The sequence below is a fragment of the Chiloscyllium punctatum genome, chromosome 1 (genome assembly GCF_047496795.1).
Source record: "Chiloscyllium punctatum isolate Juve2018m chromosome 1, sChiPun1.3, whole genome shotgun sequence".
In the NCBI taxonomy this organism is placed as follows: domain Eukaryota; kingdom Metazoa; phylum Chordata; class Chondrichthyes; order Orectolobiformes; family Hemiscylliidae; genus Chiloscyllium; species Chiloscyllium punctatum.
Window position 1 is genome coordinate 39,226,860 of NC_092739.1, and position 15,927 is coordinate 39,242,786.

The 15,927-nt window shown below is 38.2% G+C and overlaps 1 protein-coding gene across 5 annotated transcripts in view; it reads right to left on the reverse strand.

Annotated features, from left to right (window-relative positions):
- rasgef1ba (RasGEF domain family, member 1Ba) overlaps positions 1 to 15,927 on the reverse strand; it is a 75,586-nt gene that overhangs the window by 37,141 nt on the left and 22,518 nt on the right. For all 5 annotated transcript variants that reach the window (XM_072594165.1, XM_072594253.1, XM_072594332.1 and 2 more), the window contains 2 exons: positions 7,474 to 7,686; positions 1,046 to 1,120 (listed from right to left, as the gene is read on the reverse strand). In XM_072594165.1, the coding sequence (XP_072450266.1) occupies positions 1,046 to 1,120; positions 7,474 to 7,686 (288 nt within the window). The remainder of the gene's footprint in view (positions 1 to 1,045; positions 1,121 to 7,473; positions 7,687 to 15,927) is intronic.

Genomic DNA, 15,927 nt, shown 5'->3' on the forward strand with positions numbered 1-15,927 from the left:
TGTAATGTGGTGCCCTTAACTGTACACAATACTCCAGGTGAGGTCTAACAAATGTCTTATACAAGTTCAGCATCACCTCCATTCTCTTAGGTTGCAAAAGTTCAGGGGTTATTATAGAGGGAAAAATATAGTGGATACTATCATAATGCATCCTGTCATTTGGATAATTTAATACTGAACTGTTTTCTTAATTACAATTTACATTTATATTTATATGTTATCACATCTCAAAGCTTCTCACATCCTGTGAATAAATTGAGGTGCTGTGAGAGGTAAACCTTATTAAATGCTACCCTCAGAAAGAGTAAGAAACAACAGCGACTAAGCCTTTTTGGATGTCTTTGGCTGAATGTCACATTTAGCTTCGCATTTACCAAAGTCCTTGTGGGAGTTCCTTTTATGCATGAAGTTATGTGTTATCAGAATGATTAATATATATTTTTTAAAAATCATTTGACATGCTGGATCTTGTCTTAAATATTAGATCCTTAACATACATCATAGAAAATTGAACAAAGAACGCCATTCATCCCACTGACACATAATTCCTGTGTCAGTGTCAGGAACTATAATACCTGTTCTTATTTCTCTGCTCTATCCTTAATCCTTTTTCCATTTTTTTCTCAAATATTTATTCAACTTCCTTTTAAGTGTGGTTATAATCTCTCCACCTCTAATTATACAGAAATAACATCAAATATTTATTTTCTCTTTGTTATCTTTTCTTATTTAAGCTAAGAGAGAAAAAAAAACTTAGGATGTGTCAGAAGTTTCTTTCTTATAACATCATGACAAAATAAGGAAGCTCTGTACTCTATCCAGGAGAACTTTCTTCTGTCAATACCTCCATTCAGATATTAACAGAGATCAAAAGTTGTTTGACTAGACCTGATTGTTTTAAATGTTAATGTAAGAGAGATCAGAAGTTACAGAAATGTTGAGATGAGAAAGAACATTAAAAACACACTGTACAACTGCCAAGCAAGCACTTGAGCTAAAAAACATTGAAGACAGTATTAATTTGTAACAGTGGAGAGAACTGTACCTTGTTGTTGTCTAAAGTGTCTTTGTGTGCAAAGGCTTGAACAAATTCCTCAGGTCCGATATGACTGAGTCGTTCCTACAGAAATAAACTAAAGTCAATGGAAAGCCAAACTTAATTTATTGACATGTTCATTTTTTATGTACCATGCATAGAAAAGCTTACTCATTTTTAATTTTTTTCTAGAATTTTGGTCAAGATGTTGCGTGTGAAATTACCTCTGAGTCACTACAGATATTTTTAATTAACATGTTCAGACATGTTTTGACATATAGTTGGAGCTGATGGGTCATGATTTGGAATCTCCTGGACATTAATCAATCTCCTAGCCCAGGGGCAGGGACACTATCACTGTATTACAAGATCAAAAAATTCTTAAGAATTCAACTGTTGCTATATTTTCAACACCTTGCCATCTAAGCAAAAAACCGATTATGATCTCGTAACACTATAGGCTATACAACAAGCTTCTGCTCAGATCTGTCAGAGGTTATGTGTATCCTATTCCTATCTTAAAGCATCATAGAGTCATACAGCATGGAAACAGACGCTTCGGTCCAACTAATCCATGCCAGCCAAGTTTCTCAAACTAAACCAATACCCTTTGCCAGTGTTTGGTCCATATCCCTCTAAACCTTTCTTAATCATATCTTTCAAATGTTGTCGCTGTATCTGCATCTATCACTTCCTCTGTAGTTCATTTCACCTACGAAACACTCTAGATTTGAACCACACCCGCCCAAGGGAAAAGACGTCTGCTATTCACCTTATCTATATCCTCATGATTTTATAAAGTCTTCACATGGTCACCCCTCGATCTCTTACACTGCTGTAAAACAAAAATTCCTGGCTTATCCTATAACTCAAACCTTCCATTCCTGGCAACATCCTAGTAAATCTGATCTGAACCCTCCCCAGAACAGTACACAGTACTCCCAAAGTAGCTGTACAAAATCAGCACGACATCCCAACTCCTATACTCAATGGTCTGAGCAATGAAGGTAAGTGTACTAAATGCCTTCTTAACCACCCTGTCTACCTGTGGTGAAAAGGTGTTGGTGGAAAAGCGCAGCAGGTCAGGCAGTATCCAAGGAACAGGAGAATCGACGTTTCGGGCATAAGCCCTTCTTCAGGAAGGGCTTATGCCCGAAATTCTCCTGTTCCTTGGATGCTGCCTGACCTGCTGCGCTTTTCCAGCAACACATTTTCAGCTCTGATCTCCAGCATCTGCAGTCCTCACTTTCTCCTGTCTACCTGTGGCACAACTTCCAAAGAATTATGTACCTGAACTCCTAGGTCTCTCTGTTCGAAAACACTATCCAGGGTCCTAACATTAACTGTATAAGTCCTGACCTTGTTTGTTTTACCAAAATGCAACACCTCACATTTATCCAAATTAAACTTCATCTGCCACTCCTCTGCCTAGTGGCCCAATTTGTCAAGACCTCTTTGTAATCTTAGATAACTTTTCTCACTGATGCCAACTTTGGCATTATCTGCAAATGTACTAACCATGCTTCCTAAATTCTCATCCAAATCATTTACATAAATGACAAACAAAAGTTGACCCAGTACTAATCCATGTGGAACACCGCTGGTCACAGGCCTCCAGTCCGAGAAACAACCCTCCACGACCGTCCTCTGTCTCCTACCATCAAGCCAATTTTGTATCCAATTGCAAGCTCTTCCTGAATCCCATGCTTTATAAAATCTTGCTTTATAATAATCCTGCTTTATCTTTGCTCCACATAGAACATCCAAATGAGATTTAAATGGATTTATTCAGGCTTCCATATAAAATGAGCTATATTGGCTTGATTCTCTCAACAGCTTGGTATGCCTAACCATGTCCAGCAGAATATGAACAATAACCTTCCCTTCATTAATAATCACATACAGTAGCTGCCTATTAAATTTTGAAATTAATTATTAATTTTTAATTCATTCCCAGCAATGGCTCCTGCGCTAGATGAAGGGCAGGATTTGGAGAGAATCCAGCCCCCACCTTATATGTTATTTCCAATGTCAGTTCCTAACCACTAGATGCTCAAAGATAAACACTGTGAAAGTTGTCAGCCCAATGAGTGCCATCTCACCCAATCCAAAGAGTACTCCAGAGTGTCAAAGTATACATGAACATAAATAAATAGAACAGTTCAACTCAATAATATCCAGGAGAAGCTTTAGTGAATAAGTTCAAGTTCATTTGTGGGGCAAACACTGTTGGTATTGAACTCAGCTGCAACGTCAGCACAAAGGAGCAGCTGATAGCAATTTTGCCTGAAGTAAAAATGTAGTGTTGGCCAATTTACTATCTGAGGTCTCTGCATAATTTTTCAGTTCTGCTCAAGAAAAATATCATCTTCTGTGAGCAAGTACACAGTGGAGATAGTTGTTTGTGCATACAGAATTACATCAATTCTCCAGCTGCTACTTGCATGACTCTTTTCATTGAATCACTGAAGAATGCTGTGCAGATAGCAACACACAGCACTGTGGGTCTTTGGAAAATCAATGTAGAAGCAGTGCTGTGTGAATACAGGCATATTCCGTTCCTGCACATTTTACAAACTTAAACTTAATGTCCTGCACAACTTAAGATATATCTGAGTGAACAGTGCACTCCACAGTGTTCGTCCAATTGATAAATGCATGACACTACCCTATACATATCTCTGATTAATGGCAAGTAGCACAACAATTGATTGGACTCAAGCTCACTTGCATTTATTAAGAAGTTTAAATCATCAATTTAGATAACATTACAGAACTTCACATATGCAGTAGCACGGTTTAGCGAAATTTTTTTCTCATTCAGAAGAATTTGCATTTAGACTTTAGTCTATAAGTTAAGCAAGCATTTCAATACTGTGTTGACAGAGTGCATCATTGTTAGAGCTGCTATCTTTCAGACACAACATCAATCCAAGAGTCAAACCAAAGGCAAGCAGTGAAATTCTCCTAATCTCTTGACAACATTTACTCTTCAATCTTTGATGGGAACCTGAGCAGGGATACACAAAAGAGTGAAGCAGAGATAGAAATGAAAGATTGAAAAATCAAAAGCAAAAGTGGAAGGCATAGAAAATAGCAACAAGCAGAAAACAGGTCGATAGTACAAAAATGATGTGTAAACATGCACTTTGGAAGAAATAACAAGACAGAGGAGTATTCAATGAATATCAGGACCTAGGAAGCTCAGAGAAACAGAGAGATCTTAGGGTGTTTGTCCACAAATCCTTGAAGGTGGCAAGGCAGGTTAATAGGGTCGTTACGAAAGCATGCAGGATACTTGCAGAACAGTTCTGACAAAAGGTCACCAGATTCGAAACGTTAACTCTGTTTTTCTCACAATAGCTGCTGCCTGATCCAATGCATTTCTCCAGTACTCTGCTTTTGAGTTCTTTGTGCTTATTTTAGTGACAACGGATACTAGCTCAGAAATTTGAGATGTGGAATCAGTCTGGGCAGAGCTAAGAAGCAATAAGGGCTGAAAATGTTAGTGGAAGATGTCTATACGTCTCCAAACAGTAGTGGGAGATGGCATTAAATAGGAAATTGGAGAATAATGACACAAGCATGCTACGATAATTAGAGGAGACATGAATAAAGGCTAGGCATACCACTCATAGTAGTGTGGTGGATGAATAGTAGAGTGTGGACAATATTTATTTTTCATTCCAGTATATTGAGGTAATCCAGGATTTGGCTTATGTAATTACAAGGGGTTAGTTAATCATTATGGAAGTTTAGGGAAGATTGACCATAACATGATGGAATTGTTTATTGGGAAAGTGAAGTAGTCCAATCTGAGACTAGAGTCCTTAAAGTAAACAAATAAGTCTCTGAATACATGAGTGACGGGTTAGCTACCAGAGATTAAGTAACTTCATTAGAAGATGGCATGGTGATGAATACGCAACAGCTAATATTTAAAGCATGACTGACTACATACCAACAGTTATATATTCCTTTCTGGAGCATAATGGGAAGAATATTTCTATCATGTCTAACAAAAGTAATTAAAAATAGTAATAAATCCAAGTGGAGACATATGAAGTTGCTAGAAAATGTAGCAAGCCTGAGCACTGGAAGCAGTTTAAAATTCAGCAAAGACCAACTAAGAGATTGATTAGTGAAGAGAATAGAATTTGGAAGTAAATAAAGAAGTGGACAGTAAAACCTAAACAAATGCAGAAAAGGAAAAGATTAGGGAACACAAGTGTAGATTCCTTAAGGTCTGAAATGGGAGAACTGATAATGGAAAGCAAGGAAATGACAAACAATTAAACAACGACTTTAATTCTGTCTTCGTAGAAGACGACTTGAATAACCTTTCAGAAATGCCAGGGAAGCAAGGTTCTATTGAGAAAAACGAACTGTTAGTTAAACAAAATGGAAAAACTAACAAGACTGAAAATTGATAAATCTCCAGGGCCTGATAATCTATATCCAGAGGTTAAAACTAACAAGAAGGTTATCATGAAAAAAGTGGATACGTTGATTGTCTGTTTGATTCTGAAACAGTCCTGGCAGATTGGAAGGTGGTAATGTAACCCCATTACTTAAAAGAAGGAGGGATGGAGAGAACAGACAAGTACAAACCCTTGATGCTAACAACAGTGGTATGCAAAAGTGATCAAGTCAATCATAAAGGGTGTAATAATAGGGCACTTAGAAAATAAAAAGATTAGACAATATCAACAAGAAATTACAAAAAGGGAATCATGTTTGACAAAACTACTAAAATTTTGAGGATGTAACTGGTAGAAAGGATTAGAAAGAATCAATGGAATATTTGGAGAAAGCTTTTGATAAAATCCCAGTTGAGAACTAGTTTAGCAGATAGAGATTAGTCAGCAGGAATAAATGGATTGTTTTTGTAATGGAAGACAATGAGTAGTGGAGTACTACAAAGCTTGGATCCCAGCTATTCAAAATATATGATTTGGTATATATAAATGATTTGGGTGAAGGAATAAAGTATAATATTCTGTAGCATGCTAATGACACAAAACTGGATAAGATTGTATATGATAAGGAGAATTTAAAAAGGCTTCAGGACAATTTGGAAAAGTTGAGTGAGTGGTCAAATACATAGTAGGTGCTGTATAATATGGATGAGCGTGACGCTACCCACTTTTGGTGGGCAAAACCAAATGACAATATTATTAAAATTGTGGTAGATTGGGTAATGTTGATGTATAAAGGGACCTGGGTGTTCCTTGAATACCAGACATTAAAAGCAGGTAGGCAGACAAATTATATCCTGGCATTTATTACAAGAGGATTTGAGTACAGAAGCAAGTATGTCTTACTGCTGGTGATCAGATCAGATCTTGGTGAGCACATGTCTGGAGTATTGTGCACAGTTTTAATCTCCTTTCCCAAGAAAGTATATACTTAACATTGAAGAAGTGCAGCAAAGAGTCACCAGACCAATTACTGGGATGACAGGACATTTTTGAAACACTTAAACTCTGACAAGTCTAGAGAGATTGGACGCAGGATGATGTTTCCCCTGGTCCGGTGGTGGTGAAGTTGTGTAGAACAAGGAGCCACAGTCTCAGGATACAAGGTCAACCATTTAGGACTTAGATGAAGAGAAATATCTTTACTCAGAAGGTGGTAAACCTGGGGAACACTCTCCACAGAATGCTTTTACAGGCCATGGCATTGTATAAGTTACTGAATATATTTAAGAAAAGAAAAGATCTCTAGGTACTAAAGTATTATTGGGTGAGAACAGGAATATAGATTTGAGGAACAGAATCAGCTACGATCAGACAGAATGCCTATTCCTGACCCAAACTTGTACAGTTCTATGTTTCAACCAATTCCATCAGATGGAATTTTGCCTCCACTATCTGATTAGCAATCTGCTGGTTTGGATTTGTTGTGGAAGAGTGTGGATGATGGGTCATAAGCAGAAAAGCTACCCAATCCATTTTCCACTTCCTTGGAAGCCCACTGAAGTAACTTCTTGAGTATTCATGTCGTCCTTCTAAAATTACTTAATCCACCCTCTTTGTACCACTAACGTCTTGTGGTAAATTACTGCTTTGTTTAAGAATCATTGCTGAATTAACCAGTCCACGATGACATCTGATGTTGCAAAATAAACAGGAAGATATTGAGCTACAAATGGCTGCATTTGAGTTTGCTATTTCAGGAACCATTAACATAGTGGGCAATAGTAACAGCCATCACTTACACACTGTAACAGGACTGTTAAATAACTTCCAGACCTTTATCGTGGATCCACAAAAACTTACTGAACATAATCCTCCAAAACTGAGGGAAATGTACCAGAAAATGAGACAGAAACACCATATGCAAATTAGAAAATAAACAAATCAGAAAAGCAATGATGCACTATAAACATAATCCAATGGTATTATTGTTGTAACGATAATGCATGAAGCACTAACCAGTTCTATATGTGTTAGCTGCTGAGCTAAAGTGTACGGGTCACTGCAGATGGTCACTATATCTCTCTGAATGGACTGCGGTTTGGTCTTTAGCACAGTAAGTCGGTCTGTGACAGTTGCATTTAATTTTGACAGAACTTCTTCATACTGGTTAAGGGTAGCCAGCTTCTGGATCAGATTCTGAGTAATCTGCTGCATGGTGTTCCGATGTAACTGCCACAGAAAGAAAAGAACAAATACAAGTAAAGCCAGTATATAGATAATTCTACAAAGGAAAACACTGCAGCTGCTGGCATCTCATTAAGACAGATAAGCGATCAAGGAAATCTTTTGCTTATGGCTGAAGGATGGCCTCTGAGTAACGCAGAGAACTCCAGAGGCTATTTAGAAAATAGGCTTGAGCTCAAAAGCTCCCTCCTCCCCACTGCACTGCCCATATTTGAATAGCCTGTCAATGCTCATTATCTCTGCTCAAATACAAGAATGGCTTCTTGATACTGGAATGACATGTGGAAATGTGAAAATGAACCATGGCTTGGGGCAGGGCCCTCGACAAAGGGGGTGGGAGTAGAACATCAAGGCCCTCCTGGGCTTTCCGACTTCAGTTCCCTGGCCCTGGTATGAGACACTGTCAGATATGACAGGTTTAATGGAGAGAAATTTGGTCAAAATATTTTTAAATTTAATGAAAAAAAACCAACTGAGATCACAAGCAAGTGGTTACACCAACTCTCTGTAGAGCTTTTCAAGAAATATTTCAAATACAGATTCTCTTAGAGTATCACACTGAGAAGCAGTGTGTACTGCAATGAATGGCTTCCTTCTGTGCTGCAATCATTCTCTGACTCACTTGAAAGCAGGTGGTAACTCCACAGTTATCTATAAATATGTTTTTAATAAATGTCAAATTGCAGGTTTTTTGACAAGCTTAAAAATGCAGCATAATTAAAGTGTGCTTATGTCACTGTATCCTAATCCTATCTTCTATCCATGTAAAGTTCCAGTTAGAAATACATTTTATATTTTTAACACTAAAAACAGGTTATTGGATATTTACAAAAACAGTTTAAATCTGTCCAAGAAGAATCTGGAGTACAAATTTCACTGTAGCTACTTTCAGTGACAATTTAAACACAATGATGGTTCTTTCCTGTTTGGTGCTCCTGGTAAAACTTAAACACATTCAAAAACAGAATATTTTCTCTGGAAGTAACTAAAATGAGTCTTCATAAACACATTTCTGATGTCCATAAATATGGTAACAAGACTAATTTGTGCTTGATCAATTTTCAGCTACAACACCAGCAAGAAGTTGCATCACATTTTCAAAAATATAACTAAATTTTCTGTGGAGAAAAATTGCAGCATTATTTTCTGACATGTTTCTTCTCCCTTTCCCTTCATTACTTTGTCTAATGTCCTGCCATCTGTTTGCTCTCACCAGTGAGGCAACTGAGAACCACTAAAGCTCATCACAGCCAGTGGTGAACAGGTTGGAATACTGACCTCTACCGGAGTTCAAATCTTTCCAACTGCAAGTAATTTAAAGTTATAATGTTGGTATGCTTAAGGAAATCAGGGCACTGAGCTTATAGGGCAAATGAAATTGCCAGAATCATAGATTTATTATTCTTGTACTAAAGCCAATGTAAAACTCCACATGATTTCATCGGTTTTTGCATTCATGCAAGTCTTTCAAGCTGTGCTATCTGAAGAATTAATACAGATACCTGTAGGCAATGCAACAATGTCCTACATAAAAAGCATCTTTAAATAATTGACAGACCCTGTTTCCTTTTATTTAAAGTCGACCATAAGCTTTAAATGTATTGCTTTCATAATGGCAGTGAAACAAAATAACAGGGCTGTAAGCAACTGGGAAGAAATACTAGCTGGGTTAGCAAATACAGACTTCTATTTCTGTTTCTAACCATAATCACCACTTGCAAATGAAAAGAGGTCAACATTGATAATCTTGTGCTGCATAAGATGCACTGAGATAAAACTCCCTGGGAGAAAAAGGGCCATTGTTGTTGTCTGTACGGTACACATCCGATAGCTAATTAAAGTTGTTTCTTGTTGGCAGTGCAAGGATCAGCATACTCTAACAATATCTGTTGAGACTTCCAAAAATGCTGAACATTCAAGGGCCAAAAAGGGGAGAGAAAATAAATGCAATGACTGTCACTAGAAAAAATATAATATGGAAGCTAAAGAATGAGGGATCTTCTGGAATTAATAGATGGCATCCGGGAATATTAGAAGTGGCTACGAGATAATGGATACACTGGTAGTAATCTTTAGATTTAGCATTCTAATCCATAGATTCTGGAAAAAAATGCAAGAGGATTGGAAACCTGACAATGTAACGCTTTTCTCCAAAATGAGAAAACAAAAAAAAATCAGTGACTACAGGCCAGTTAGCTTAACATCAGTTAATGGGAAAATGTTAGAATCTATTATATAGGATGCAATTGCGGAGCATTTGGAAATGCAAACTATAACATTCATGAAGGGAAAACCATGCCTGAAAAATTAATTAGAATTCTTTGAGAGGTTAACAAGCAAGATAGATAAAGGGGAAGCAGTATATGTAATGTACAGAGCAACCTCGATTATCTGAACGAGATGGGTGGATTTTACCTTAAACAAGGGAAGCCATTAAACAAGGCGCCAAACAGCTTCTAAGATTGCAAGAGCATTTGTCAGTTTGTGGGAACTCAGTGTTGTGAGAGGAAGACAGAAGCACTGCCTCGCACATGTGTTTATTTTCTCGGCTATTTTTTCATGAACGGCCCGGTAAAGTAATGGCAATACCCTGAAAAACATTTACTTTTGCAAAGGGTGTGTAACTAACCCTTACCTAAAAAATATCCAGTCGCTGGTGCTTAAGGTGTTTGTGTTTCTTTGTTTTTGCCAGCATTTTCACATGTTCTTCAGTACAGGTAAATCAAATACACTTAACCTTTTGATGTAACATTTTTGTGGGATCTTGAGATCTTCTTCAGATCATCCGAAATTCAAATAATTGATATTCAGATAATCAAGGTTCCTCTGTATTTGGATTTCGAGAGGTTGCTTGATAGGGACTACATTTTAAATTACTTAATAAGACAAGAGCATTTGGTGTTGGAGGTAATGTATTATCACTGATAGAGGATAGGATAACTAAGAGAAAATAAGGGGGTATTTTCAGGACAACCACTGTAATTAGTGGAGTACCACAAGGATCAGGGCTGCAGCCACAATTATGTACAATATATATTAATGACTGGGGAAAGTGAATGTACTATAGTCACTAAGTTTGAGGAAGACACAAAAATAGGTGAGAAGACAAGTGGTGAAAATGACAAGAAGAGAGCAGAGGGATAGACAGAATAAACAAATGGGAAAAAATGTGACACATGGAATGTAATGTGGATAAGTGTGAGGTCATGCCATTTGGCAGAAAGAACAGAGGAGTTGAAGGTTGAAATTGAGAAAGACTGCAGAAAGCTACAGCACAGAAGGATTTGTGAATCATCATACATAAATCACAAAAAGTTGGCATACAAGATCAGCAGGTAATAGGAAAGCAAATGGAATATTGGCCTTTATTTCAAAGCTTATGGAGGATAGAAATAGAAAAGTTTCGCTAAAATTACACAATGAATAAGTTAGACCATGCCTGGAGTATTGAGAACAGTTTTCGTCCCCTAATCTAGGGAAATATATATGTGCATTGGAAGCAGTCCAAAGGTTTCACTAGGTTGTGGAGGATTGTTTTATGAAGCTAGGTAAAAAAGATTGGGCCTGTACTCAGAGTTTAGAAGAGTAAGAGGTGACTTTTTTGAAATATATAAGATTTTTAGGGGTAAGGTATTTGAGGAGGGGTTGTCTCCCTTTGTGGGAGAAGCTAGGACCAGACAGTATAATTGGTTAGTGTAGAAACAAGGAGGAATTTATTCTCTCAGAGGGTAATATTCCACAGGTCGGCAAGTATATTCAAGGCCGATATAGTCACATTTTTAACCGGGAAGCAAATCAATCTTATGGGGCAAAGGTAGAAAAGTGGAATTGAGGAATCAGACCAGCCATTATCTCAATGAATGACAGTGCAGACTCGATGGGCTAACTGGCCTATTTTTGCTTCTACATCTTATAGTTTTTTGATTTGATTCAGAAATAAGTGTAACTAATTAGGTAGGACACATATAAATATTAGAAATATTTAATGATAAAGATTCATCTCGGAGTTAAGCATGAAAAACACTTGCAATTAGAAGGAAAAGGATATAACTAAAAGGGGAAATGGAGACGTAACAGGTATTATATTAAATTTGTGCTCAGCAAAGACAACAAAAAGATATAACCACTATTTAATAATTAAAATGGAGACTTATAAAGGCATAGCAAAATCATACCTGGGCATGAAAGGAAAATTGTAATTACAACTGGAATCATTGAACTGAGAAGAATTGCAATGATTTTTATTTCAAGAATACCATTTGAAACTAGGATAACACTCAAAGACAGAGAAATTAAAATCTTCACTGATAAATATTTCTGAAGTATTCTGAAGGGACCTGTACAGATGATATTAAAACAAAACCTTTTCACTGAAATTTCAGAAGTCTTCAGAACACTACTTAAAGTGTTTCTTAGATATCCCTAGACATTCTTTGACATTCTTGAATGTTAATAAATGCCATCAAAATGGATTCTATTATATTTGACATGAAAACATTCATTCAATCGGCTTTGACAAAGGGTCAGTTAGACTTGAAACTTCAGCACTTTTCTCTCCTTATAGATGCTGTCAGACCTGCTGAGATTTTCCAGCATTTTGTCTTTTGGCAATAGTTTTTGAACCTGTGGTATTCTTAACGATTTAAAATGCTTTGCTTGTTAATAAAACTGTGAAGTTCATTAATCATGTCATTTAGGTTTTCGGTTGCAACTGAGTCAAACTCTGATCTCTTAAAGGCTTCCTTAAGTGTATATTCTGAAGAGAGAAATCCTGGACCTTTAAAATGCTTATTGTCTCGCTGAAGCTTATTAAAATGTATGTCAGCTTCTTTTCCTGGCAGATGTTTATCTAGGTCTAATAAATCTAAAAGTAAGCTTTTATTTCAGCATGCACAGTAGTTTGTCTTTATTTTGGTAACAACTAAAACTGTCTCAAACTTGTGGAAAGCTAATGAGACGGTGTGCAGTACTTAATGGATGTAATAGGGGTCTTGTCCCCTGAGTGCAGAGTCAGTGACAGCCCTGTGTCAGCCATTTCAGAAGGCCTGGCAAATCACAGAATCCCTAAGTGCAGATAGAGACCATTTGGCCTATTGAATCTGCTCCAACCCTCTCAACAGCATCCCACCCATCCATGTAGTGACCATAGCAAACATATGTAGACTGCACACCATGGGACAATTTAGCATGGTCAATCTCCCTAACCTATGTATCTTTGGACTTCGCAAGGAAACTGGAGCACCCAGAGGGAACCCACACTGACACAGGGAGATTGTGCAAACTCCATACATACAGACAGACAGTCACTCAAGACTGGAATCAAACCCAGGTCCCTGGCCCTGTGAGGCAGCAGTGCTAACCACTGAGCCACCGTGCCACCCCTTGTATTAAGTGCTGCAACACTCAAGTATCATTTCACATTTTAAAAGGCCACAGATCCTATCATATGACTCCTGAACAAATGAAACAATGTAATTTAAAATCTAATTAGAAAGAATAATTAGAGAGAACAACAGAGCATGATTAAGCAACGAAGGACTACAGCTCATTGGCAATTCACTGCCATTGGTATTGAGGTTTCCCACATTCTGTTCCATTCCTGATCTTAGCTGTGCTGAGCATACAGCTGGATGTTATGTTCCCATTGGCAATGGTTCGAAGGTAGGGGTGCACATAGGGGGCACACTCTCCTCTCCGCATCAGCCGGCCTCTATATGGCAATTACACCATCATTGGGATGGGCATTGTGCAGGTAAAAAGCTCCTTGGATGCTGCCTGAACTGCTGTGCTCTTCCAGCACCACTAATCCAGAAAATGGGCATTGTGCAGTTCAGCCAATAGTCTCATTGAGGCTCTTAACTAACGTTCACTTCACTCCCACTGCCACCAGTATTTAATCTGCAGTGCGAGAGTCCCACACCAGATAGCCATCATGATCCCTGCACAGACAGGGAGCAGAAAGGGAGTTCCTCTTTAACAGGCCTCCAGTGGAGGCACCTCCCATCCATCCCACCTCACCATGTCAGATTGCCCTCTCTACCATGGCCTCTTCCATGCCAGGAACTGCCAGCTTGACATAGACTAGACCCTCAAACAAACAGTCTCCTGTTCTGACTCACTGCTGCACACTCCCTCATGGCTGGAAATGCTGGCTCAAGGAATACAGAGTCCCGGACAGTTCATCCTAAACAATCACAGCAACTGGAGTGGGCTAATCAGCATTTCGAGCCTGCAGCACCATTTAATGAAATAACTGCCTCTGCTCAATAACTCTTTGATAATATTGCCTAACAAAAAGTTATCAATCCTAATTTAGAAATCTCAAATGACTGAATGTTCACAGCTTTTTGGGAGTGAGTTGCAGATTTTCACTGTACTTTGTGTGGAAGACTGTCCCTGATTTTACATCCAAGTAGCTTAACTCATACTTTTGTCTCAGGTTGCTCCATAAGACAACATAGTTTCTGTGTATCTAACCTAACAAGTCATCGACAATTTTACACACGTATTCCTCAAACTTGTGAACTTAAAGAAATAAAAGTCTAATATATACAACCTGACCTCAACACTTAACCTCTTATCACCTGGTAAACCTGTATGGCATCCCTTGTTCAATAAGTAATATTCACATCAAAAGTGGGGAGTGATAGTCCCGTGGTATTACCACTGGACTGTTAACCCAGAGACACAGGTAATGTTCTGGAGACCTGGGTTTGAATCTTGCCACGGTAGATGGTGGAATTTGAATTAAATCAAAACAAACCTAGAATTAAGTATCCAGTAATGAACTGATTGTTGAAAAAACCCATCTGGTTCACTAACTTACTTTAGGGAAGGAAATTACCTTCGTATAATCCAGACTGACAGCAACATGGTTGACTCTTAACTGCTGTTTGGATATTTTGCAACGGGCAATAAATGCTAGTGTAGCCAGGGATGTCCTCATCTCGTGAATGAATAAAAAAAAAATCATACATGACCATTTCTAACAAACAGAACTTTACCAAGGCCCTTTGACATTCAAAGTCATTACTACTATCAAAGCCCCCAATATTAACATCCTGGGAGTTACTATTGATCAGAACCTGAACTGGACCAGCAACACAAATACTGTAGCTACAACAGCACGTCAGAGGCTAGGACTATTGCAGTGAGTAACTAACTTCCTGACTCTCCAAATCCGGTCTATCAATTACAAGTCAGGAGTGTGATGGCACACTCCCCACTTGCCTGGATGAGCGCAGCTCCAACAACACTCAAGAAGCTTTATGGCATCCAGAAGGCATTTGACAAGATGCAATATAATAGACTGATCCAGGAGGTTACATCCCAGGGGGGTTAAGGGTAGAGTATTGGCTTGGATAGAGGATTGGCTGACTGATAGAAAGCAGAGGGTCAGGATCAATGGGTCATTCTCTGGATAGTGAACTTAACTAGTGAGGTGCCACAGTGTTCAGTTCTCAGATCTCAACTTCTTGCAAACTTTATAAAAGATCTGCAAGTAGGGACAAAGTGCAACATAAAATTTGTGGGTGACACTAAAATAGATGAAAAAGCAGGCAGTGATGAGAAGATAAAGAGATTACAGACCAATGTTGATAATCTAAGAGAATTGGCCAGAATTTAGTAGATGGAATTTAATGTGGATAAGTGCGCGGTTGTCCATTATGGCTGGAAAAATAAAACGGCAAATTATTATTTAAATGGGGAACAGATTAAAAGTGCATCAGTGCAGAGGGATCTGGGCCTCCTTGTACATGAATAACAGAGAGTGGGTATGCAGGTGCAGCGTGTAATAAGAAAGGCAAATAGAATCCTGGCATTTATTACAAACGGACTAGATTATAAAAGTAACAGTGTTATTACAATTACATAAGGCATTAGTGAGACTACATCCGGAATACTGTGTCCAGTTTTGGTCTCCTTACTTGAGGAAGGATATGGTGGCACTGGCAGCAGTTCAGAGGGGATTCACTGGGTTGATCACAGGAATGAAAGGGCTACTGTACAAGGAGCAGATGAATAGCTTGGGCTTGTACTCACTAGAGTTCAGAAGAATAAGGGGGTGATCTGATTGAGGTATATAAAACTCTAAAGGGGATTGATAAGATGGGCATTGAACAGATTTCCCCCCCTCGTGGGACTTTAAATTCTGTGTTCTATGATCGTGCCCCACATCTGTACGCACTAGAGTTCAGAGGAATGGGAGAGGTTCTGATTGAGGTA